At 39.6% G+C, this 24531-nt stretch overlaps 1 protein-coding gene across 3 annotated transcripts in view; it reads right to left on the minus strand.

Annotated features, from left to right (window-relative positions):
• Positions 1 to 24531, minus strand: part of LOC126344673 (myoneurin-like) — a 78579-nt gene that overhangs the window by 16292 nt on the left and 37756 nt on the right. For all 3 annotated transcript variants that reach the window (XR_007565161.1, XM_050002039.1, XM_050002038.1), the window contains 2 exons: positions 17596 to 17772; positions 16662 to 16851 (listed from right to left, as the gene is read on the minus strand). Coding sequence is in view for 2 of the 3 variants with exons in the window: in XM_050002039.1 (XP_049857996.1) it covers positions 16662 to 16851; positions 17596 to 17772 (367 nt within the window). In the remaining variant the exon portion in view is untranslated. The remainder of the gene's footprint in view (positions 1 to 16661; positions 16852 to 17595; positions 17773 to 24531) is intronic.

The following is a 24531-nucleotide window of genomic DNA, read 5'->3' on the forward strand; positions in this document are numbered from 1 at the left end:
CTACTTTGACAATTATTGAAAACTTCAACAAAAATCTTATCAAAAAAGACTAATGGTTTAATGACATTTTATATCATATCTTTTCTTTTATGTCAATTAAAAGCAAGAAACTGAGTGATGCCATCCTGATTAGCACACTGGACTCACGTTTGGGATAGTGGCAGTACAATCCTGAATTAGACCTCCAGATTTAAGTTTCTCGTTATTTCCCTAAATTCTTTAAGGTAAATGCCAAGGTGATTTCTTTGAGAAGGACACAGCATATTTCCTGGGCTTATGGTCCATCTCTAATAACCTCATCACTGACATGGCATTTAACTCTAATCTTCTTTTGTACTTAAAATTAATAAGCAGGTCAAATACAATACTTGACTGGCACGAAAAAATCACTCCAGATGTAGATAGAAAATAATTAGCAGTTCACAAAAACCATCATTTAGACTTTCTTTATATAGGCACCATTATTTACCAGACACTTTCAGAAGCATGAAAACAGCTTCAACCAACTCAACAAGTTCAGTTAATTCAGAACAGAAACAAAGTCTCCTACACATGTTGGAACACTAAGGATGTAAGGTGAGGTTGTCTCAAAAGTTACAGCCTAAAAGGTTCAATCCAGCTGTACAATACGGACGACAGTATCAAATGAGCACTGCCAGGCATCAAAACAATTTCTAATGTCAGCTTCACAAGTAGTCAGTTTTGAATGGTAGATCTCAGTTCCGAAAATGTCAGGCAGTACATCTCATATGTTCCTGGCATCAAGAAATTAACTAAGAGCAAACCTTTCTGTTCTTTCAACACAATAGCTGTGATTTTTCGACAAATTGTCTATCTGAACTTTTTCAGCTCTGATGAACATTTTATTGTGTTACGGTATGCTCTGCTATTTAACTAGACACTGAAGATTTCTTAATCCATGTAAAAAATGTAAATACCATATGGCACTGCTGGCTGAGATATCTCACAGGGTGGGTTCAGCCTCTTGTCCGTGTTTCATGATCAGTCACGATATAAGGTAAAGCATCATTGTCTGATAACAGTTTTAAAATACACGTACAAATGTCATCACTAGTTCTTTCAAAGTACTCTGTAATGTCATAAAATGTAAAGTGTGAGACATACTTCCCCCTTCAGTCACACTCAAGAAGTAAAGGAAACACAGAACTGGCCATTAGATGATTGTGTGGCACAAGTCTGTGATTTTGAGAAGATGGGCATTGGCCAACAGCGTCGTCAGTAGAATTACAACAATACAAAATTAGAAAGAACACTGTAATTAAAATAAAATTAGTCAGTTGCTTCTGAAGTGACCTTGAGTTTATTTTTATACAACAGTGAGTGACTTGAGCAGAAAACATTTTCTGGAATTGTATTAACTGAACAAAAGCAAAGTGATGAAAAGTGCATTTTATTATATTTAAAAAATACTTTTACCTAGGAACCACAATGTAGGGAAACATAGATCAATACTTACTGTAAAATAACACATTAAGTTGCAGACAGGCATCATTAAAAGACACTCAACACATAATATTTCAGCCACAGCCTCCATCAGAAAAAAAAGAGAGAAACATGCACTATTCATTCACGCAAGCAAGCACACCTCACAAATGGTGTGTCTGACGAAGGCTGTGGCTGAAAGCTTATGTGAAAGTGTCTTTTAACTATGCTTTTCTGCAACTTAACATGTCATCTTTACAGTAAGTAGCGATCTATGTTTCCCTACGTTGTTGATACTTCAAGCAGAGTTTCCATTGTTTGTTTTTAGATAAAAACATTTACAATAGAGACATTGATGGATGGGTTTAACTTTTTCACATAAGACTCTATATCAGACTTTGGAAACATCAGTTTATAAAAACCCTTAAAACACCCTTTAATTCATCCCCGGCCCCAAATAGCCAACCACAACCTTTGATTAAAATCAGACAAGAACCTGGCAAGAGCAGTTGCTAATTTTACGAAAGTTTATCACAGTGAAATAGTACAGCATTATGAAGCATATTTCACCACTTTTGTGCAAGTAATGCCGTCTCTGAAACTCCTTGAATTTTATACTATACTACTGTGTAAAGCCTGTGACTTTTAAAAGACATATAACTCAATGAACATTCGTTTTACACTAACTGCACAAATATCACATTAACTAAAAGTAACAGCAGTTTCCTACAGTTTATCAGCAGAAGTATGTGAATGTTACATGCATAAAACAGTGTCTCAGTTGAAGACTGCATTTGAAAACCAAAAACAGGATAGCAAATGCAGACTTAGATATCCAGACAGGATTGATTTTTTCAAAGGATCACAGGAATCAAAATATTACCTTATCAACACAGTGCACATGGCGTTAGAGCTTGTTAACCTTTTTGTACCTACGTTGATAAAGGATTCTCATAATTTACCTTCTAAGTATCAAGATAGTACATTTTTTTCTCAGAATCTTCATACATTCTACACAAAATTATCATCTCAGTTGGAAAGTGACAATTTCATTACATCATCTTCCGTACATGTATAACATCATTTTCATAGATATCAATGGGCCTCAGCTAATGCAGCCCATCATAGCTGCCGCTTCTCAGCTCTGTCTTATCCCACCATAGTTACAAATAATGTAAATCTTTTCCCAACTTATATACTGAGCATGAATGTAAATAGTGTTGACATTATGAGGTGGAGTGCAACACCTGTCACAAGCCACTGTCTGATGGCAGCAATGTCATCATGTAAAAACAGATACTTAATGTCATAAAGCTGGACACGCCAATAAGTGAATCATGAACCTGACTGATGATTCTGCTGGAATTAAATGTAAGTAGCCAAGTGCCAAGTGGACACAGGAACAGCAGTGTTACTAATTAACTAGTAGACAAACCGATCCCTGGTGCCGCATGAATCCAAAAAGTTCAGTGGCAAGCCAAATCATACAGTGGCCAACAGCTCCCAGGAGGAGTCAAATCAGAGTTAAAGTAAGTTGTATATCAAGTGTCTCACAGAATAACATTTTTAGTAGTTAGCTCAGCTGTAGTACATAACACATTCAGTTTATAAACATTCATATAATCCAGATTGAAAATCTGATACTGAAGTACCTTTCGTGTCTACTGTATTTTCATTTGGTAATACGTAGGATGCAGTTAAATTCAAACTTGGCAGGGTGCAGGAAAGTTACAGAATCAACCAATGAGCAACCTCAACAGTATCAATAAAAAACCAAATGAATATATCTGCATATGCTATGATTTCAATGCCATAGCATAGAGTTACATCTGATTCCATGCCCAGAGGAGTTATTGTCTAAATAAGCTGGGGGGTAGTGCTTTTTAAAGATTGAGCCAGCCAAAGCCTACATGCAGCTTCCACTGGAAGAACAATCTAACAACGACATTGTTAACACGACTTTCAGTACATACAGATACAACTCATTTCTGCTCAGGGTTGCAAATGCCTCATCAGTTTTTCAGCACTATCTTGAGCAGTTAATACAGGGTGTTCCAAACTGTTCAAACTGCAGTGTTATTTTATCCATTCTCGATCCTGTTGAAACTCTGTGGCTGTTTTTCAATTTAGAGTTGTTGGTGGAGAATGCAACCAGCTACAAATACTTATAACAGGTGGGACTGCAACTGATATGAGGAATATTGTGAAATGTTTGTGTGCCACTGTCATTTATGTAGTATGTATACGCATTTTAGATTTGAACACTTTGTGCTTCATCTTGAAAATGCGTAAATACCAAAATGATATGAAACATCACCCACTAGAACAAACTGCAGAGGAGGAAAGCATACTGCTGATGAACATATCACTTTTATTAAACAAGCATGGCTATCTCATGTGGACACGATATGTCAAAACAGGTAGTGGCATTAAAATAAATTTTAATAGTATTTGTGGCTTCTTGTGTTCTCTGCCAACAATCCCAAAATGTGCAAATTATTTTGATAGTATGGTAACATATGGTCCACCAATGTGCAATTAAGATGTAGCCAATCTGCAAGCATTCTTCACTCAGCATAAAATATTTGGGCCATATTCTCAGTAAGAATGTGCTTAAACACACAGCAGAGCATTTGATGTCATAAAGATGTGAAGTTCACATATTCCGATCAGTGTCAGCTAGGTTTCATGAAATTAAGAAATGACATTTGATCTTTGTGATGACATTTATCCCTGGTAAGCATGTAACAAAGGCAACAGAAACATTGCAGTACAGCATAAGAACATATACTCTTACATATAAATGCAGATTAGAGGGAGCAGCCAATGGCCTCTGCATTCAAAAAATTGCAGCAGCTGGGGCTAAATTATTTTCGTACAGAAAAAGAAGCCCTAGTCATTACCTGTGAGATTAGGAAATTACACATTTTCCTGCACGATAATAAATTTCACCCTGTCATAAACCACCTGATCATCAAGCTTGGTCTGCTTTCTAAGCTACTGGATAAACTGTTCATTTATTGCAAAGTTGGGCCTTATACATTACCAATTAAAGTTGTAATATTACTGCGAGCTGAGCTACATCTAACATGGAGTGGTGGTTAACATCACTGGCTGGTATTCTGCAGGTCACCAGTTCAAATACAATCACGGGCAAATATTTGTCATTTAGTATTTATCACACTCTCAGAATTTGCATAGTCTGGAATATTTTATGTTTGTACAAATAGTAGCACTCATTATCCAGGAGTCAGGTCAGTTCTGTTCTGTCTGTGTCTGTAACAAATGTACCTTCAGTGCTATGTTTTTGTGCTTCACTGATGACCCTGGTTTTGGATTTGGACTTGAGTGTGGTTATGACATGTCAATATATGAGGATTGGAACTTAAACAGTGGCAACTATTTATTCACGATCGATACAAAAGAGTTACATGTTTGCCTCTGTTATTATCCATCAAAGTAGTCACCAGCATTGGGTAGAACCTGCTGCCAGCGAACTGGAAGGCGTAGCGTACTGTTAACAGAGCCTGCTCTGCTGATGGTGCGAATGGAGCGGTCTACTGCCTGCCAAATCTCTGGAACAGTTCTGAAGTGAATGCCACGAAGTGGTTCCTTCATCTTTGAAATCAAATCAAAGTCACACAGATTTAAGTCCGGGGAGTATGGTGGATGGTACGGTACTTCCCAGTCCCATTGCCCAAACAGAGCAGCCACAGCTTGCGCTGTATGCACCCGTGCATTGTCATGCAAAACGATGGGTGAGTTGTACAGAAAGTGCTTCTTTTGCAAAGCCGGTTGCAGGTGTTGCTCCGAAAATGAACAGTAATACTGTAAACTGACGGTCTGCCGTAGAGGAACGTAATGCATTAGGATACCACCATCACAGTTGTACACAAGAATAATCATAACTTTAGACTGCTCCATTCACACCATCAACAGAACAGGATCTGCTAACAGTATACTATGCCTTCCACATTGCTGGCAATGGGTTCAATGGGTTCTACACAATGCTGGTGACTACTTTGAAGGACAGTAACAGGCACAAACATGTAACTCTTTTGTATCAATTGAGAATAAATAGTTGCCACTATTTAAGTTCCAAGCCTTGTATATTACTGACCCCCAATCAGCATGTAAAGGCAGCACTTTGTCTGCCCACTTACCCTGAAAATGAGTCTGGCAGACACGAGACTGTGCCTTTCATAACAGACAACAACCTACACCAAATCTTTTGCAGACTCCAAATCAGCACTCCTGAGACCAATCATCAATCCTGAGGTACTAACAGTTACAGGGTGGAAGTCCTTTGAAAGGTATTGTTTCAGTACAGCTGGGTTGCCCAGAACATCTCAATAAAGAAACAGGCTCTACTTCCAAAACTGTATTTCACTGCAACACTGTCTATCATCATACATGGTATCATACTGTTAACTACGGAGGACCAAGAACGTTGAATCATGATTCCACTCTGGAACCAGTCCCACGTGATCTAGCTGTTCTACACCTCACAGCAGAGGATATCATGGCATGCAGAAATTCCCATAGTGCTTTTAAGAGCCATTTGAACAATGCACAAATGAATGGTTGGCATTGATACAGGCATTAACGGCTTGGAATCGATATAACCATTAAGAGAGCAATACAAGCCTGCAATGCTTACACCTGGAATAATGTAGCGCAGTGCAACTTCCTCCCCCCCCCCCCCCCCCCATCTCGCTGAAACCTGAGCACCCTTGGGAATGGGTTCATATCAGTTTCTTGGGCCCATTCCAGGGAGCACTGTGACTCAGTGGTCAATGTTCTCACAAATTTCTCCTACATCCTGTGAATGTCAAGTAGTTCTGCATCAGCCACACTCCAAGCCCCAGAGATGATTTTCACAATGGAGGGCCATCGTCACACCCTGGCTTCCAATAATAGTCCCTGATTTATGACCTCTGCATTTAAACAATTCTGTGGTAGACATGGCATCGAACATCTGACCACTGCCCTATGCTATCAAGTGCTTAACTCAGAGGTGGAGCAGAACTTCCAAGACCCCAACATGGAAGGCCATAATGGAGTCCCAATTCAGTGAAGCTCTGACCAGTTTCTTAGCTATGTACAGTTTTATCCTAATCAATGCAGGCAAGTCGGCTGAAACCCTTTAAGCGTGCAGACTGTGGACCCTATTCGGCATTTTGCATCCAAATTAGCACGCCCAGAGTCTGTGGCAATATACAACACAGTAGCAGCTAAATTGTGGTTAGAAGCGCTCAGAGACAGAGAGAGAGGGGGGGGGGGGAGGGGGGGAGGGGGGGAGAGAGAGGGGGGGAGGGGGGAGGTGGGGAGGGGGGGTAGCGAGGCGGAGAGAGACAGAGAGAGAGAGAGAGAGAGAGAGAGAGAGAGAGAGAGAGAGAGAGAGAGAGAGAGAGAGAGAGAGTATGGTATTAAACAAAAAGATGATTAATGCAGACTGCAATATTTTCTAGACAATCACATAGAGGAAATGCTGAGTTGCAGAAAAGCACCACAAAAAAGAATCCTACAAATATACTTTTATTTTGTACAAAGTCGTCCTCCAGAAGAAGAAAACACACACACACACACACACACACACACACACACACACACACACACACACACACACACACAGTCACACAATAACTCACACACCCATTTCCATTGTCTCCTGACACGAAATGCTAATTGCAACTGGGCACTATGGCTCGACTGTGATTGTGTCTCACATGAGCAACATTCTGGCTGCACTGGGTAGTGGGGGTAACAAAAAGGCTTGGGAAGAGATGGAGATGGACAGCAGGGTAGTGCTGGAGGATGATGTTAGTGCTAACTGTGGCAGTGTGTAGGGATACGGTAGTGACAGGATAAGGCTGCTAGGTGCATCATCAGGATGTTGTGCAGAGTGGAGGAAGGGAGGGAACAGTCGAGGGGAACGAGAAAGGGAGAGGAAATACAAAAGAAGAAGAGAAGAGAAGAGAAGAGAAGAGAAGAGAAGAGAAGAGAAGAGAAGAGAAGAGAAGAGAAGAGAAGAGAAGAGAAGAGAAGAGAAGAGAAGAGAAGAGAAGAGAAGAGAAGAGAAGAGAAGAGAAGGAGAAGAGAAGGAGAAGAGAAGAGAAGAGAAGAGAAGAGGGCTACGTAAGTGCACCGCTGGGATAGAAGGTGTGTGTAGTACTGGTGAGTGTGCCGGGAGAGGACAGGGAGATGAAGGCCATGGACTAGCAAATGTTGCGGCCAAGGGGGTTATGGGAATAAGAGATAGGTTGTAGAGAGTGTTCCCAACTGCACAATTTAAATAAGCTGGTGCGGTTGGGAAGAATCCATATAGCACAGGCTGTGAAGCTGCCATTAAAGTGTAGCACAGCGTGTTGGGTGGCATGTTCAGATCTGGGTGGTACAGGTGTGTCTCGGTCACAGTTTGGAAGTACCATTCATGTGGACAATTCTCACGTCTATGTAGAATGCCACACAGTGATTGCAACTAAGTTTGTAGAAAGACGAAAGGTTGGGAGCAGGGGTGCAGTAGGGACGGACAAAGATACCATGTAGTTTGTGTGGGTGGTGCATACTGGGGAGGAGGATATTTCTCATTTAAAGATAGGATGAGAGATAGTCAAAATCCTTGCGGAGAATGTGATTCATTTGTTCCAGTCCAAGGTGCTTCTTTGCAGCCAGACTGTGGGTATGTGGGGGATGATAGGTGACTGGTGAGACAAAGTATGGGAGATCAGTTTGTAGACTGGGCTGGGAGGGTAATTCTAGTCTGTGAAGGCCTCGATAAGACCCTTAGCATTTTTCGAGAGGGGCTGCTTGTCACTACACATGCACCCCCACCAATTTCAGCATTCCTATCTGTTACATGCTTCCTAAAGTACATAAATCCAACCAACCATCCATGACGTTCCATTATGGCTGGTTCTGTGCCCACTGAGTGAATCTCTGCCCTTGTGTATCAACACCTCTGCCTCTCACCCATAACCTAACCTCCTATGCAAAAAACACGAAAAATTTCCTCCACCGACTCCCCACAGTTACTGTTTCTTTACCATCCAGTAACCTGGTTGCCGCTGTTGATGCCATCTCCCTCTACACTAACATCTCCAATTTCCCCTGGCTGTGCCACACACTTCACTTCCCTATGCCTGTCTGACTCCAAACTTATAACCTCCAATCTGGTCACCATGATCAATTATATCCTCAAACCTTAATTACTTCTCCTTGGAAGCCATCACCTACAAACAAATCCATAGCTCAGCAACAGGCACCTGCATCGCACCATCCTATGCTAAACTATTTACATGCCATCAAAAGGAATCCTTCCTAACAATCCTGAATCCCAAACCCCTCATCTGGTTTACTGGTTCAGATTCGTTAATGATATTTTCAAAATCTGGACCAAAGATGAGGACATCCTAGCCACATCCCCACAGAACCTCATCCACTTCACCTGGTCTTCCTCAGCCCACCAACCCACCTTATACAATGTTGACCTCCATCTCAAGGATGGCTACATAAATACATCCGTCCACATCAAACCTACCAATCCCCAGTAACACTTCCACTTCAACAGCTGCCACCTGTTCCACACCAAAAATTGCCTTTCATACATTCTAACCACCCAATGTCGTTTCATCTCTATGATGTTTGTCCGTCTCCAAATATGACGTCTGTCCTCCTTACCTAATATCCCTTATGCACCCACAGTCTGGCCTTAAAGTAGTCCTCCTCTAATGATTCAGTAACACCCAGGATTGGAGCAACTGAGTCACATTCTCTTCTAGGGTTTTGAATATATCTCATATAATCCTGAAATGAGAAATATCCTCCTCCCTACTTTTTACTGTCCTTTCATCCCAACCCCGCTGTCTCATGGCTCACATCCCTGTATTAGCCCAGATGCAAGACATGTCCCATACGTTCCACTATCACACACTCCAGTCCTGTTACTGGCATCTCCATACCCTTCAAAGTCAGGGCTACATGTGAAAGAAGCTGATCTATTCCTTCAACACACGCCTACTAGATACCAAGCACCTACATAGTAACTTCCTATTCCATACTCTGTCCCCTCCCTCCCCATTGACACACACATAGCCATCCACTGCTGCACCAAGCAGCCCTTATCCTGTCCACACCACATCCCTGTACTCTCTAACGAGCAGCACTAGCATCTGCTATCACCTTCACTCCCCACCGCACACCTCTTCCTTGTTCTTGCTACCCATCCCAGCCAGATTGTTGCTCATGTCAGATGAACTCACAGTTAGCCTTTAGTGGCCCAAGATAGTGAACATAGATATATGAGTTACTGTTGGGTGTTTTCTTCTTCTGACTTACCTTACGGGGAAAAAGGACAGGTATACACTCGCATACACACACATGTCCATCCGCATCTGTGTATGTGCGGATGGATATGTGTGTGTATGCGACTGTATACCTGTCCTTTTTCCCCCCCTAAGGTAAGTCTTTCCACTCCCGGGATTATGACTCCTTACCCTCTCCCTTAAAACCCACATCCATTCGTCCTTCCCTCTCCTTCCCTCTTTCCTGATGAAGCAACCATTGGTTGCGAAAGCTTGAATTTTGTGTGAATTTTTATGTGTCTATCAACCTGCCAGCGCTTTCGTTTGGTAAGTCACATCATCTTCGAATATTTTATTATCTTCACAAAAAAATGAGATCCCTCTATATGATGTGTGACAAGAAACGTATGCATCAGTAATTGTTTGAAGGAATGTATTCATGAAATTATACACATAAAGTTACCACATTACTTGTCAACAGTGGGGACAGTAGTACTTACAGATAACATTAGTTTTTTTTTTATTGAAGCTGAGTTAGACAAGAGAAGATCCAAAGACGCAAGAAGAAGCAGGTGGTTTAGGGAAAATTACATGGTTGTAAATGGCAAGGAAGCAGTAAGGATGAGTAATATATGAACAATAGCTAGAAATAATATACTGTTGTAATTTGGGGGTTGTAACAAAGAGCAAATGTCTTACAATAAATTTCTGAGTGTCTGGTTACAGAGCTATTTAAGACTGAAGAAACATGTGGAACAATTCAAGAAAAGATTTAGTTAATACATACTAAAAGAGTATTATCAGGCTACTACTGATATACACAAAGGTTACTAAGATACAATGAGTTGTTCCAGGGAAATAGCGTTTTACAGAAACAATCATTCAAATTTCAAAAATTAGTGGTAGAATAAAGAATGCTCTTACTAACATAATCATAATGTACCATAATTTTAATTCATAAAGCAAACTTTTAGCACTGAAACCACAAGTTCATTACTATCAAACTAAAAATTGGAATGATACTCAAAGAGACCTGCACACGAACTCTACATTACAAAAGTGTGCTATATCCATATAAAATAATCTCCAAACACTGGAAAATCTAGGATGGAATAATGAAAAAATATGAAAAGGACAGACGGCTCCTCTCTAGGGATTTGAAACCACCACCTCCTCTCCTACTCCTACTCCTCCTGAAAGTCACTCCAGCATTCCAGCCATTATACTATCCCTCTCAGTGGAAAATATTGAACATGGGGTATTATTTTGCAGGGGAATACGCGACAACAATATATCTTGTCAATAGCAATCTATATTTTACACATTATTGTTAAAATAATCTCCAGTAAAGACAAAATTTACAAATGTCTGCGTGTGTCTGTGTATGTGCGGATGAATATGTGTGTGTGTGCGAGTTTACACCTGTCCTTTTTTCCCACCTAAGGTAAGTCTTTCCGCTCCCGGGATTGGAATGACTCCTTACCCTCACCCTTAAAACCCACGTCCTTTCGTCTTTCCCTCTCCTTCCCTCTTTCCTGAAGAAGCAACCGTCGGTATATATATATATATATATATATATATATATATATATATATATATATATTCCTTCCTGACGAAGCAACTGCCAGTTGCGAAAGCTCGTAATTCTGTGTGTGTGTTTGTGTGTTTTGTTCATGTGCCTGTCTGCCGGCGCTTTCCCGCTTGGTAAGTCTTGGAATCTTTGTTTTTTTCCCATGTGGAAGTTTCTTTCTGTTTTATATATATATATATATATATATATATATATATATATATATATATAATAGAAAGAAACTTCCACATGGGAAAAATATATTAAAAACAAAGATTCCAAGACTTACCAAGCGGGGAAAGCGCCGGCAGACAGGCACAATGAACAAAACACACACACAGAATTACTAGCTTTCGCAACCGATGGTTGCTTCTTCAGGAAGGAGAGGGAAACACGAAAGGATGTGGGTTTTAAGGGAGAGGGTAAGGAGTCATTCCAATCCCGGGAGCGGAAAGACTTCCCTTAGGGGGAAAAAAAGGACACACACACACACACACACACACACACACACACACACATCCATCCGCACATACACAGACACAAGCAGACATATTTAAAGGCAAAGAGTAAGGGCAGAGATGTCAGTCGAGGCGGAAGTACAGAGGCAAAGAAGTTGTTGAAAGACAGGTGAGGTATGAGCGGCGGCAACTTGAAATTAGTGGAGGTTGAGGCCTGGCGGATATCGAGAAGAGAGGATATACTGAAGGGCGAGTTCCCATCTCCGGAGTTCGGATAGGTTGGTGTTGATGGGAAGTATCCAGATAACTCGGACGGTGTAACACTGTGCCAAGATGTGCTGGCCGTGCATCAAGGCATGTTTAGCCACAGGGTGATCCTCATTACCAACAAACACTGTCTGCCTGTGTCCATTCATGCGAATGGACAGTTTGTTGCTGGTCATTCCTTTCCCGCTTGGTAAGTCTTGGAATCTTTGTTTTTAATATATTTTTCCCATGTGGAAGTTTCTTTCTATTTTATATATATAAAGAAACTTCCACATGGGAAAAATATATTTAAAAAAAGATTCCAAGACTTACCAAGCAGGAACGCGGGTAGACAGGCACATTAAATAAAGCGCTGGCAGGCAGGCACAATGAACAAAACACACACACAGAATTACTAGCTTTCGCAACCGATGGTTGCTTCTTCAGGAAAGCAGGAAGGAGAGGGAAAGACTTCCTGCTTTCCTGAAGAAGCAACCATCTGTTGCGAAAGCTAGTAATTCTGTGTGTGTGTTTGTGTGTTTTGTTCATTGTGCCTGTCTGCCGGCGCTTTCCCCGCTTGGTAAGCCTTGGAATCTTTGTTTTTAATATATTTTTCCCATGTGGAAGTTTCTTTCTATTTTATTTACAATATATAGTGACAATTACTGGAAAAGGAATTAAAATTTGCTTATTAGGTAACAATTGAACTTATATTTAATGTATTCCCCTTTAAAACAATACACCATATTCAATATTTTACACTGTGAAGGATAGTATAGTGGCTGGCATGTTGGATTCACATTCAGGAGGAGGAGGAGGAGGAGGATGATGATGATGATGATGATGATGAGGAGGAGGAGGAGGAGGAGGAGGAGGAGGTGGTGGTGGTGGTGGTTTCAAATCCCTGTCTGGTTACCCAAATTTTAAGGTATTTGTGGTTTCCCTAAAGATACCAGGATGGTTACTTCAAAATGGACACAGTTGATTTCTTCTATGTCACTGCCCTATCTGAGCTTCTATTTCTACTTATACCATGTATTCCACAAGCCACTGTACAGTACTTTGTCTCTGATATTATCTTTGATGAGACTTTTCCTACTACCTAGTGTCATCCAGCGAGTGGATTCCATTGCTGAAGTGTGAATCTGAAATGTCTCCAAATTGTCAGTCTACAGGTGTCTTTTTTTAAATGTGAGAATACATGAAAATCAAAGGTTTCCAATTCAGGCTGACAGGTTGAATGTTCCAACAAGTTGTACTTCAAATCCCTCATTTTTCCTCACTATAAGTGCACCTTTGTGGGCAAATGAGGTGCCTTAATGAAAAGTTGATTCTATCTTTCTGTTGTCCTCGGCTCTATTCATGCATTTTAGCAATATACCAAAGAAACATTAATTTTTTAAATGACAACATCTTCACTCTGAATTGCATTGAAAAATTTCAACAAAACTATGAACACATGACCTCTACATCCATACGCTGCATGCCACCTTGTGGTGTGTGGCAACAGTTACCTTGTGTACCACTAAGACCCCCTCCCCCTTTCCTGATCCAAATGGTTTGCAGGAAGAATGATTGCCAGTAGGCATCCATGTGGGATCAAATCTCTCTAATTTCATCTGCATGGTCTTTTCACAAGATATACATAGAAGAAAACAATAAACTTGTTAACTCTTGTAGGAATGTACACTTTTGGGACTTTAACATTAAACCACATCGTGCTGCCACACACTTTTTGCAGCATCTGACACTGGAGTTGGTTGATTATCTACATCAGACTTTTGTCCTTACTAAATGATCCTATAATAAAATTGCTGCGCGTCTTTGTATCTCCCCTATTTGCTCTGTCAATCCTATCAGGTACATATCCCATATTGACTAGCAATATTCAAGTATTGGTTGAACAAAAGAGAAACATCCAATGAATCTCAGTCTGGCACCTACCTTTCCTGTGATTAGTTTTACATAGCCAGTACACTTTAAATCACTCTGTATGCATACTCCTTGATATTTTATGGAAGTAACTGCTTCCAGTGATTGTCCTGTCGAACCTGGGTGCATGACTGGCAAAACGTCATTTTTTCGGATGAATCCAGGTTCTGTTTACAGCATCATGATTGTCGCATCTGTGTTTGGTGACATCATGGTGAACACACATTGGAAGCATGTATTCGTCATCACCATACTGGCGTATCACCCAGCGTGATGGTATAGGGAGCCATTGATTACACATCTCAGTGATCTATTGTTCACATTGATGGCACTTTGAACCGTGGACATTACGTTTCAGATATGTTCTGACCCGTGGCTCTACCCTTTATTCGATCCCTGCGAAACCCTACATTTCAGCAGGATAATGCACGACCACATGTTGCAGGTCCTGTACGGACCTTTCTGGATACAGAAAATGTTCAACTGCTGCCCTAGCCAGCACATTCTCCAGATCTCCCACCGAATTGAAAACGTCTTGTCAATGATGGCCGAGCAACTAGCTCGTCACAAATCGCCAGTCACTACTCTTGATGAACTGTGGTATCGTGTTGAAGCTGCATGGGCAGCTGTACCTGTACACACCATCCAAGCTCTGTCTGACTCAATGCCCAGGCGTATCAAGGCCGTTATTACGACCAGAGGTGGTTGTTATGGGTACTGATTTCTCAGGATCTATGCACCCAAATTGCGTGAAAATGTAATCACATGTAAATTCTAGTATAATATATTTGTCCAATGAATACCTGTTTATCATCTGCATTTCTTCTTGGTGTAGCAATTTTAATGACCAGTAGTGTACTAGTTATTCTTTACTTGTTCATTATTCTTAACAGAATCAATTTTCTCAAAAAATTAACAACTATATTAAACATCTACTTCTAGACAATAAACTGAGGGAGATATGGTGCCAGAAACTTCAGTGTCATCATCTTCATAACAACAACAATCCATGAAAATGGAGTTGTAGCTCCAAGCCATGTTGGATTCAAAAAGATAGATAAAATATTACCAAAGAACCATACTAAAGGTAAAAATATCCTTATTCTCATATAAACTATCAGAGAAAGCCAATTATGAAATGTCTGTTAATAACACAACAGCCTTAGGCTTGTCACCTGTTGCCAACACAATCTGTAGCTGTTTGCAAACAGCGACAACAGTGACAATCTCTACCTGTACCGACTCATAAAGAACACTTCCCTCTCGATCTTCCGCTATCCAAAACTAACAGCATATTATGAAGCTTACTAACTGACAGTGGCAGTTGATAGTACTTGAAGCTGGGTGTTGCAACAAAGTTTTCACTGTCAGATTTTTAAATAAGAAACTTAGAAAGGAAGGATTTTTTAACTCCACATCCTGCATCCCAAGATGCCATTCCAATAAATTATACTTCAAAATATGTGTTTTGAAAATCATGTGCAAATTACAATAAATAAACACTATTACGATCACACACCAAAATACAAGAAAGCAAAATGTAAGAAATATGATGACTGCAGTTTAATCTAATATAGTGCCATCAGCAAATAGGAACACAGGAAGTCACATGATGCAAGAGCTATCTGAAATCAGAACATTCACCTCAAGCCACCAAAAATCTTGTAACACATGAGTAACAAAAAAATAACGTCCACATTAACACCGACAATACCCTGTCACTATGCAACAACATTGGCACTAAGCTCTATTTACATTTGACAAAAATGTAAAATGAAATTATATTCACAAGTAAACATTTCCTCCCAAACACAGTATTCACTATAAGTTTGTAAATGAACCAAAACATTTATGATTGCTGACAAAATAACGGTGTTGGCATATGATAAAATCCATAACCTAGCAGAATGCAAAAAAATTGCTCTTGCGAGAAGCAATGAAGCAGGGATGAAATCATCTTCACATCGTGGTGCAATCTAACAGCAACATTTGGAACTGTTTTCCCATGGGGGATTTGCAAGTATGCTATAATCCCCAGGGCAGATGCAAGCAATGTTTCTACCTGCTGTTACATACAGCTGCAGACTTGTACCTGTTGAAATTACACCGTGGCGCATTGTCAGTTGGGGAGTTGCAGTAGGGAAATAACTCCCAAGTGTGATCTGAGACCAGCAGTGTTTACTGGGCCATTACAAAGCATTATAATGTAGAACATGCAAAGATTGTTGATTTTAACATATTTTAGAGGATATGTCTATGAGTCCACAAGAAAATGTAGCAAATAAATGTAAAATTATTGGAAATATGCAACACTGCAATGTCATCATTCACTGCCCCTGCTAAATGTTTTGCATAAACCAAGTATTGCAGCAGCTGACATTTCCGCCAAAATAGAACATAAATTACAAATGAACTGAAAATGCTGTCCACAACTATGTGATACATGCTAGCTGTAAATTGGCACAGGTAAAGAGTAAAAAGTGGAAAGAGAATTTTGTATCTGGACAACAAGGCAGCTGCATTTATGGTGTCTCTGTAAGACTAAGAAACTTCTCTACTCTAAAAAGTCCAGCTCGTTAAAGATGTAATTTGTAAGACAGTTTTTGAACTTCCATACCCATAATTGCTTTCGTATGTTGCAAACAAATGGCACCACCTTGCTAGCTATACGAGAAGATAGTATATAATTACGTGCTATTTATCACTCACCTTTAGGTCTTGGTTTCGTTTGAATGTTTTATCACACAATGGGCAAGCGTGAGGCCTTAAGTCACTATGTGTAATACTGTGAGCTCTCAATGTACTATTTGTGGGGTAAACCCTGCCACAGACGCCACAGGGAAACTGTACACCTCCATGGTACTCTTTATGTCGGTATAAGTTAGACTGAGTTTTGAATCTGCAATACAAAAAAAAGGTACCAACTAATAAATCGTCATTGGATTATTCAAGCATAGTAGCCCAACTGTAAAAAGCTGCAATAGCAGAAATTTGAGAAAACAGGATGGAGAAAAAAACTTGAAACAATTCTAGCTAATATTCCCCAACACTTTCATTATGGCACCCAAAACACAGGTATGCATATATTTTCACAATAATATGTCAAAATACATAACAAACAAAACAATTATTAAAAACAAATACAGCCTCTAATAGAACACTGAATGTTTCTATTTCAAACTATTGGACCATAATTTTACAACCTTGAGATTAGAAAGAGCATAATGTTTGCATTACTGAAAGAATTATATGAATGTGTTTGCTATAAACAACCATGCAGGTACCACATGTCTCATTTTTGTTTCTTATATGCTGCTGTGTAAGCTTCTTTCCACAATGTACTTCCTAGAATAATGCCCCCCCCCCCTCCCCCCCCCCCCCAGTTACATTTGCAGATTACAAGAGTAAAAAGAATGCAAAAAGAAAAACTCAACGAACATATCACAACTCATGCTTTCGGTGGTAAAACACTGAACATCACTAGCTAAATAAAATTAAGTTGGGTCCATGTATAATATCATGTAACATACACAATAAAATGATATTTGCCATTAAAGGCAAACACAGTCCACATTTCATTATCTACAAATAAAATAAACTAGATAACTTTACCTAAATGCTACCTGCTACACAGTAAACTTACACCCTTCCACATATATCACAGCCATATTTTCCTTTGGGTCGATGTGTCTCAAGATGTACCTTCAAATTGCCTTTAGTTGAAATTTTCTTGCCACACACTGGACACACAAAACGAACTGCTGTTCCAACAGCAGTATTGGTATGGAGAACTCCTCTGGAGGAGTACACTGGAAGGTGCCTGAGGGATAGACAACAAATGTAATTTTAAAAATAACTTTATGTTTTATTGTTTTGTTGAAGTAACATGCACTGAGAATCTTGACATTGTTTGTTAGCATGGCTTGGATCTACTACAGCTCTAGTTCTGCATCCTATAACCACATTTTGCTAAAAATGTTAGTACACACTGAGATTGTTGGTGCATTAATCATATCTTTAAGTAATATAACAAGCTGGAGACACTGAAAGGAGCTCATTAATTAGCATGCTCATTGGGTCTTTCACCAAGAAATCTTCAGATATATTGCTGACCAATTCCAATGGCCATGTGCCAATAGCAGAATATTAACTGAATTCGTTGTACTCCTAACTTTTCTGATAATTTGGTTAGTGTCTCATGAGCCTGTGTTTTACTCTTGCAAATCGCCTGATCTTAACTCTCTAGCCCCTTTTCCTGTCTCCATTTTCATTATCTTCTCCATTTTATTTTAGTTTGTCACAATTTTGCCACTCTGTTTTAGAATCCCCCCCCCCCCCCCAAAAAAAAAAAATCTGCCTTTTTTTCTGCTTTGAACTGCCTTTATTTTCTATTAGCTCTCTGTCAACCCATCTTTCATCAGTCAATTACCAACAGCTCATTATTAGTATTATGGAATCAAAACTCTGATTTTGTCAACTGTTTATTTTGAAAGCTTTCCTCCATCTGCATCTATCCTCATCCACGTTACGAGTGACTTTTTTCTTTCTTCAAACACCAACATATCTCGAATGAACATTTCAATTTGGAATAGTGTGTGTGCAGTTTTGAAGCATCCTAGCAGATTAAAACTGGGTATCAAATAAGGACTTGAATCCAGAACTTCACTTTTTATAGACAGTGCCCTTCCAACTGAATTATCCAGGCATAACTCACAATTCATGACCTGCCCTCCCACCTGCAGAATGCAAAATTCATTCTGGAAACTACCCCCCCCCCCCCCCCCATTGATTTTGTCACTTCACTGCAAAATTCCTTCTTCAAGGAGTGCTAATCTCACAGGCTCTACACAGTAAAGCTTCTGTGAAATTTGGAATGTAGGAGAGGTACTGACAAAACTGAAGCTGTGAGGGTGGTTTGTGATTTGTTACTGAATAGCTCAGGCGGTGTGGTACTGCAACACATGATTCTTGTATCAAGCACACATTTTTAACTCTATACCTCACACTACTTCAGTTCCATCCATTTCAGTAGAAGGCAAAGAAGAGAATCTTCTTCTTTGGATTAAATATTGAAGGGATAAAATCAAGATCACAGGTGTGGATTTGAGGCCAGGTTCTCCAGATGTAGCAGATGTAGAGCCCAGTGTGTTGTCTCTAAACTAGAAAATGAGTTTGTAAAAGCTGATGCTTTAGGGTACTCTTCAGCCCCATAAACCCTTAAGCTTTATGGACTGTGGTACTTGAAACAAGGAGGACTTTGTTAGGGGCACATACTTAGACTTGTCCAAGGTTTTTTACACTGTAGATGACAAACTACTACTAAACAATTTAGAAGCACTACACTCCAGTCAAAGTGTCGGAAAAAAGCCTATACCTTGCTAAAGGTAGGGCAGAGGATTTAATTTTTTAAATTTATTCATATGGTTGAAAGATGGTAAAACCCAGTTTTGCCAACAAAATTTATGCTGACTAAACTTTCTGTACTAAAAAAAAATTGACAATTTCAAACTTTCTTCAGTTTTTTCAAAAAAATCTTAGTTTCTTGTGCTCCCAGAGCTTTGGCATCTATTTTATTTTTAAAACAGCACAAAATTCTCTATAAATTTGACTACCACAACTTCTTTCTACACTCTATATCAATGACACTTCAGTTTTTTTGATACGTTTTCAAACTTCACACAAAACAGTAAGTTTTCGAGCCCTTTTATTTCAGTTTCCATTAATAAAATAGTGCAGTGTCGTGATACGTCTATGGTCTCAGATGAAATACTGTTTTTTACGTACAGAGCCACTCCCCCACCCCGCAAGGAACTCCTTGAGAAACAGCCAGCTGATCTGTAGCCTGGTAAAGGAAGCCTCTGAATTATCAAATTATTTAAGTAGTGCTCTGATATACCAATAATTCCAGAGTTAACATCTATTAGCAGTTCACTAACTTTATCTCTAATACCTCTTATATTTTGATGAAATATGCTAATTCCTTCTCTACTTGGAAACATTACATCTTCTGGAGGTGAGCCCTTAGTTAGAGGCACTTCCTTTAAGCAGGTATACCTATCAGCTGACTTCAGTCTAAAAAAGGTGCAGCTCTACACCAACAACTATAGGAATTTTTCCATGAGTGATACAACTACCACCACCACCCACTACACTGTCACCTATAAGCTTAGCCAGCCTCCCCTTCCCATACCTATTGAGGTGCAGTCCATGCCTAGTGAAACCCCATCTACTGATAGACCCAACTGGCACCACCGAGATGTGATTCATGCCCTCCGCCATCAGTGCCCTCCCCAGCCCCATATTAACGCGCCTAACAGGCCGATCATGACGCTGAAACAGTTGCACGAAATACACATTAGTACCACCAGTTTGAGTAGCTATCTTAACCAAGTCACCACTGACATCATATTCCCCGTCCCTATCGAGACTTCCCTGCTCCACCCACTATCACTACCTGATCCTCTTTCGTAAAATTCTTACATAACTACCCTATGCTTTCAGTAACTGGAGCCAACCCTGCACTAGGCTTCACAATGCTGGTGACCTGGTACTCACTCCCCAACACTTCCTGCAACTGCTGGCCCACACCTCTACCATGGGAACTACCTAGCAGCAGAACCTTCTTTCTGCTAGACTTTGCAACTAACCTAGGACTCCTAATTGCTGAGGACTGCTGCAAGTTACCTACATCTATGGCTACACGAGGCTCCTCTCCACTCAACTCTGACAGTTGGTCGTATCTATTGCATGTATGCAAAGTAAAACTGTCTGAGTACCTCCTCTTCCTAGCTACCTTCTTGCCAACTGCCAGTTCCCATTCCCCACCACCCTTCACCCTCCTCAACCTATCCAGTTCCTCCTTTGCGCATTGTAACTGCACCTGAAGGGCACAGATCTTACGCTTCCTGCTCCTCTATTAACTTATTTCTACTACAGATTCTACATTCCCAGGAGAGGATCTCCCTAAAATGACCACTGGCTTCCCCAATGCATTCCCCCCAATGAAAATACTTTGAACAAATCCCACATTGTAATCCACTCCTCACAAACCTACGACAGAGCCCACATTTTTCACTCATGGTAAATTTTACAGTTACTGAAAAAAAAAAAAAAAAAAAAAAAAAAAAACATACGTCTACATTACGAAAGTTCAGTTACACCAGTAGAACTATTTAAGAACAATAATGGTCTCGAAATTCTCTGCCTACTAAGAAAGCAGCTACTTGTATTAATACTACTACAATACAGCCGATACCAATACCAGCAAAACTTCACAAAATTATTAGCTACAACCAAAAAATTAAAACTACCACTCTAACACTAAGCGAAGTTAAAACACTATATGAAAATTTTACTGAAATATTTCACTAGAAAGAATAATAAACATCAGTTGAAAACTAAGGCACGAAAATTACTAACGACTTCAACACACTGAAAACTCTCTAAAACACAGCGAGTGAACAATTACAAAAGTTTATTAAGTCGTTATTTCGCCACAAACGGCATGCAACACCGCTGAAATCTATTAAATTTAATAACTGTATTACAGAGCACAAATAAGTTTGTCAGTACTTAGCTTATAACAGCTACAGCTGCAGTGCACGCCGCAAAATGTAAACACACTACTGAGATGCGACGCTTAGACGAACGACGAAAGCAGACTCACAAATAACAGACCACTCGAGTCAATAACACAGGAAGAAAGACTGAGATTAATGAAAATCTGCTAATAAGTTACTTTTACGCCAAATATTAAAACAAATAAACTTTAAAATTTATACAATATTAACGAGCTATTTCAGCAGCAGTGCAGCACACGTGACGTCACACCAAAATCAAAGTCTTGTACACAGGGTGAGTCACTAACTATTGCCACCAAGAATAACTCTGAAAGTATGATAGTAGCTGAAAAGTTTGTGGGACAAATGTTGCTTGGGACAACGGAGGCCATAATACGACGTTGGTTGCTAGGTGGGGTCGCTTCAAAGATGTGAAGATCAACTTTGTTTTTTTAAATGGGGTGCTATAGTGTGGTACTTATTTTCTGATAGCGGTTATCAAGACGAATCCACTGATGTTTAACTGTAAGGTCTTTGAAGGTCAATGAAGGTCAAAAAGGTGGCGTAAACACCCATTTATAAAAGGTGTTCAAAGTTATAACCATTGGTATCAATGCAGTGCTGCAATCTTCTTATCATTGACTGAGTGGTATTCCTTATCACTTCGCCACCTATCAAAGCATATGCTCTGACAATTCTCTCTCATATAGTGTGCAAATAGTAAATATTCACCGAATACAGCATATCCATTTAATGTGCCATTGACATGTAAACGCCATTTAACCATTTCGCAATACGACACTAATACTTATGGTGAGACTAGTATCGCTGAATCAAGCAAATGTTAATGATGTATTCCTTCGAAGAACAAGTCGATACGATTCTCATTTACGAATAATGCCAACAAACTTCAGTGAGAGCTAAAGACTTATACACTGAAATATATCTTCAACGTACTCACTCTAAACGTCATACATTTAAATATATGTATGATAAATTGAGAACAACTGGATCTTTAACATATCATAAATATATCCGGCAGAGGAAAGTTATTAACAAGGAAACAGAAATTGGTACTCTTGCCATTGTGGTTCAAGATCCTTGTGTTAGTTCGCATCAAATCGCAAGGGAATCTGGCATGAGCCAGAGTAGTGTTGTTCATGTTCTGTATCACCACAAATATTATGCTTACCATATAAGTCTCCACCAAGAATTAACTGGTACGGATTGTATGTGTCACATCGAATTCTGCCGATGGGCTCAACTTCAGATTCAGAAGGATGACACATTTATTAATTTGATTTTATTTACTGATGAGTCTACATTCACAAACCATGGAAATGTTAATTTGCGTAATGTGCATTACTGGGCAACTGAAAATCCATGTTGGCTGCAGCAAGTTGCACACCAAAAACCGTGGTCAGTGAATGTATGGTGCGCAATACTGGAGGACAGAATTACAGGCCCCTATTTCATTAAAGGAAATCTTAATGATAGGAAGTACACCACATTCCTGCAAGAAACATTAGGTCTGTTATTGGAAGAAATACCTTTAGGAACAAGGAACAGAAGTGGTATCAACACAATGGACGTCCAGCACATTTTTTGCTGATGGCTAGAAATGAGTTGCAGAGACAATTCCCAAATCGTTGGATTGGATGTGGGGGAGATGTGTTGTGGACAGCTCGTTTGCCAGACTTGACGCCTCTGGATTGTTTCTTGTGGGGACTCATAAAAGACATTGTTTATAAAGAAGTTCAAACTACACCTGAAGATATGCTAGAGAGAATTGTCAGAGCATGTGATAAGTGCCGATATGATAAGGAATACCACTCAATCCATGATAAGAAGATTCCAGCATTGCACTGATACCAATGGTCATCACTTTGAACACCTTCTGTAAATGGGCGTTCACGCCACTTTTTTGAACTTCAGAGATCTTACTGTTACACATTATTGGATTCGTCTCAATAGCCGCTATCAGAAAATAAGTATCAATATATAGCATCCCATTTAAAAAAACAAAGCTGACCTCCATATCTCTGACGCGACCCCTTCTAACAATGAAAAACCAACGTCATATTATGGCCCCCATTGTCCCATGCAACATTTGTCCCGCAAACTTTTCAGCTATTGTCATGCTTTCGGAGTTATTCTTGGTGGCAATAGTTAGTGACTTACCCTGTATAGAGCAGATGGCCACAGACATCCAATCTTCTGCCATCTCCTCCAAAATCCAGATACTCTTGATCAGTTGGAGTCTCTATTGTCCAGCCTGAAATACTTCTGCCTGGATTCCATCTTCTCCTGAACTTTTGATTTTCTTCAGCTTCATTGTCCGAATCTTTATTTTCTCCAGGGTAGGCAGGAGATCATCTAAATCTATAATGTTAGGAGATTGAAATTCAAACAGATCTTTAGGTTCATCACAGTTGGGGATCTTGTGAGGTTATGTTCATATTCATAACCCACAGGTCTGTAAATATTCTTTGTGGTAACTTTATATCTTGAAAATAAATGAAATTATGAAATTCAGAAAGTAAGAGGTCTACATATCAATTGTTTTGTTTGAGTGTGAGATTTTTGTCTTGAAGTTTTCAAATAATATTTGTTAATCTAAAATACTGGGTTTTATGATTAATTGCACAGGAAGACCCTGATATGATCCAAACAAGAACCAAATATGATGCCAAATAAAGGGGACAGTAATATCCCAAAAAATGGTACAAAAATAGAAGTGGACAAAGTTAGAGGGAAGCTTTTTCAATTTTGGACTGAAAAGCCTGATATATGATTTTGTCAGGCTGAAGCACAATTCACAATCATGAGAATACAGATTGGAGCGACCAAATTCAGTTATTTTGTTGGCTCAGTTAAGCGCCCAAATTTTTCGAAAATATATGGGGTCTCACGAAAAGTGACACAAGCAACAAATATTCGTTAGCTAAGGAAAGACTGTTAATCACTTTTAAGGAAAGTGAATAACGTCAAATTAAGAAACTAGTTAGCAAATTAAATGT

The sequence above is a fragment of the Schistocerca gregaria genome, chromosome 1 (genome assembly GCF_023897955.1).
Source record: "Schistocerca gregaria isolate iqSchGreg1 chromosome 1, iqSchGreg1.2, whole genome shotgun sequence".
Lineage (NCBI taxonomy): Eukaryota > Metazoa > Arthropoda > Insecta > Orthoptera > Acrididae > Schistocerca > Schistocerca gregaria.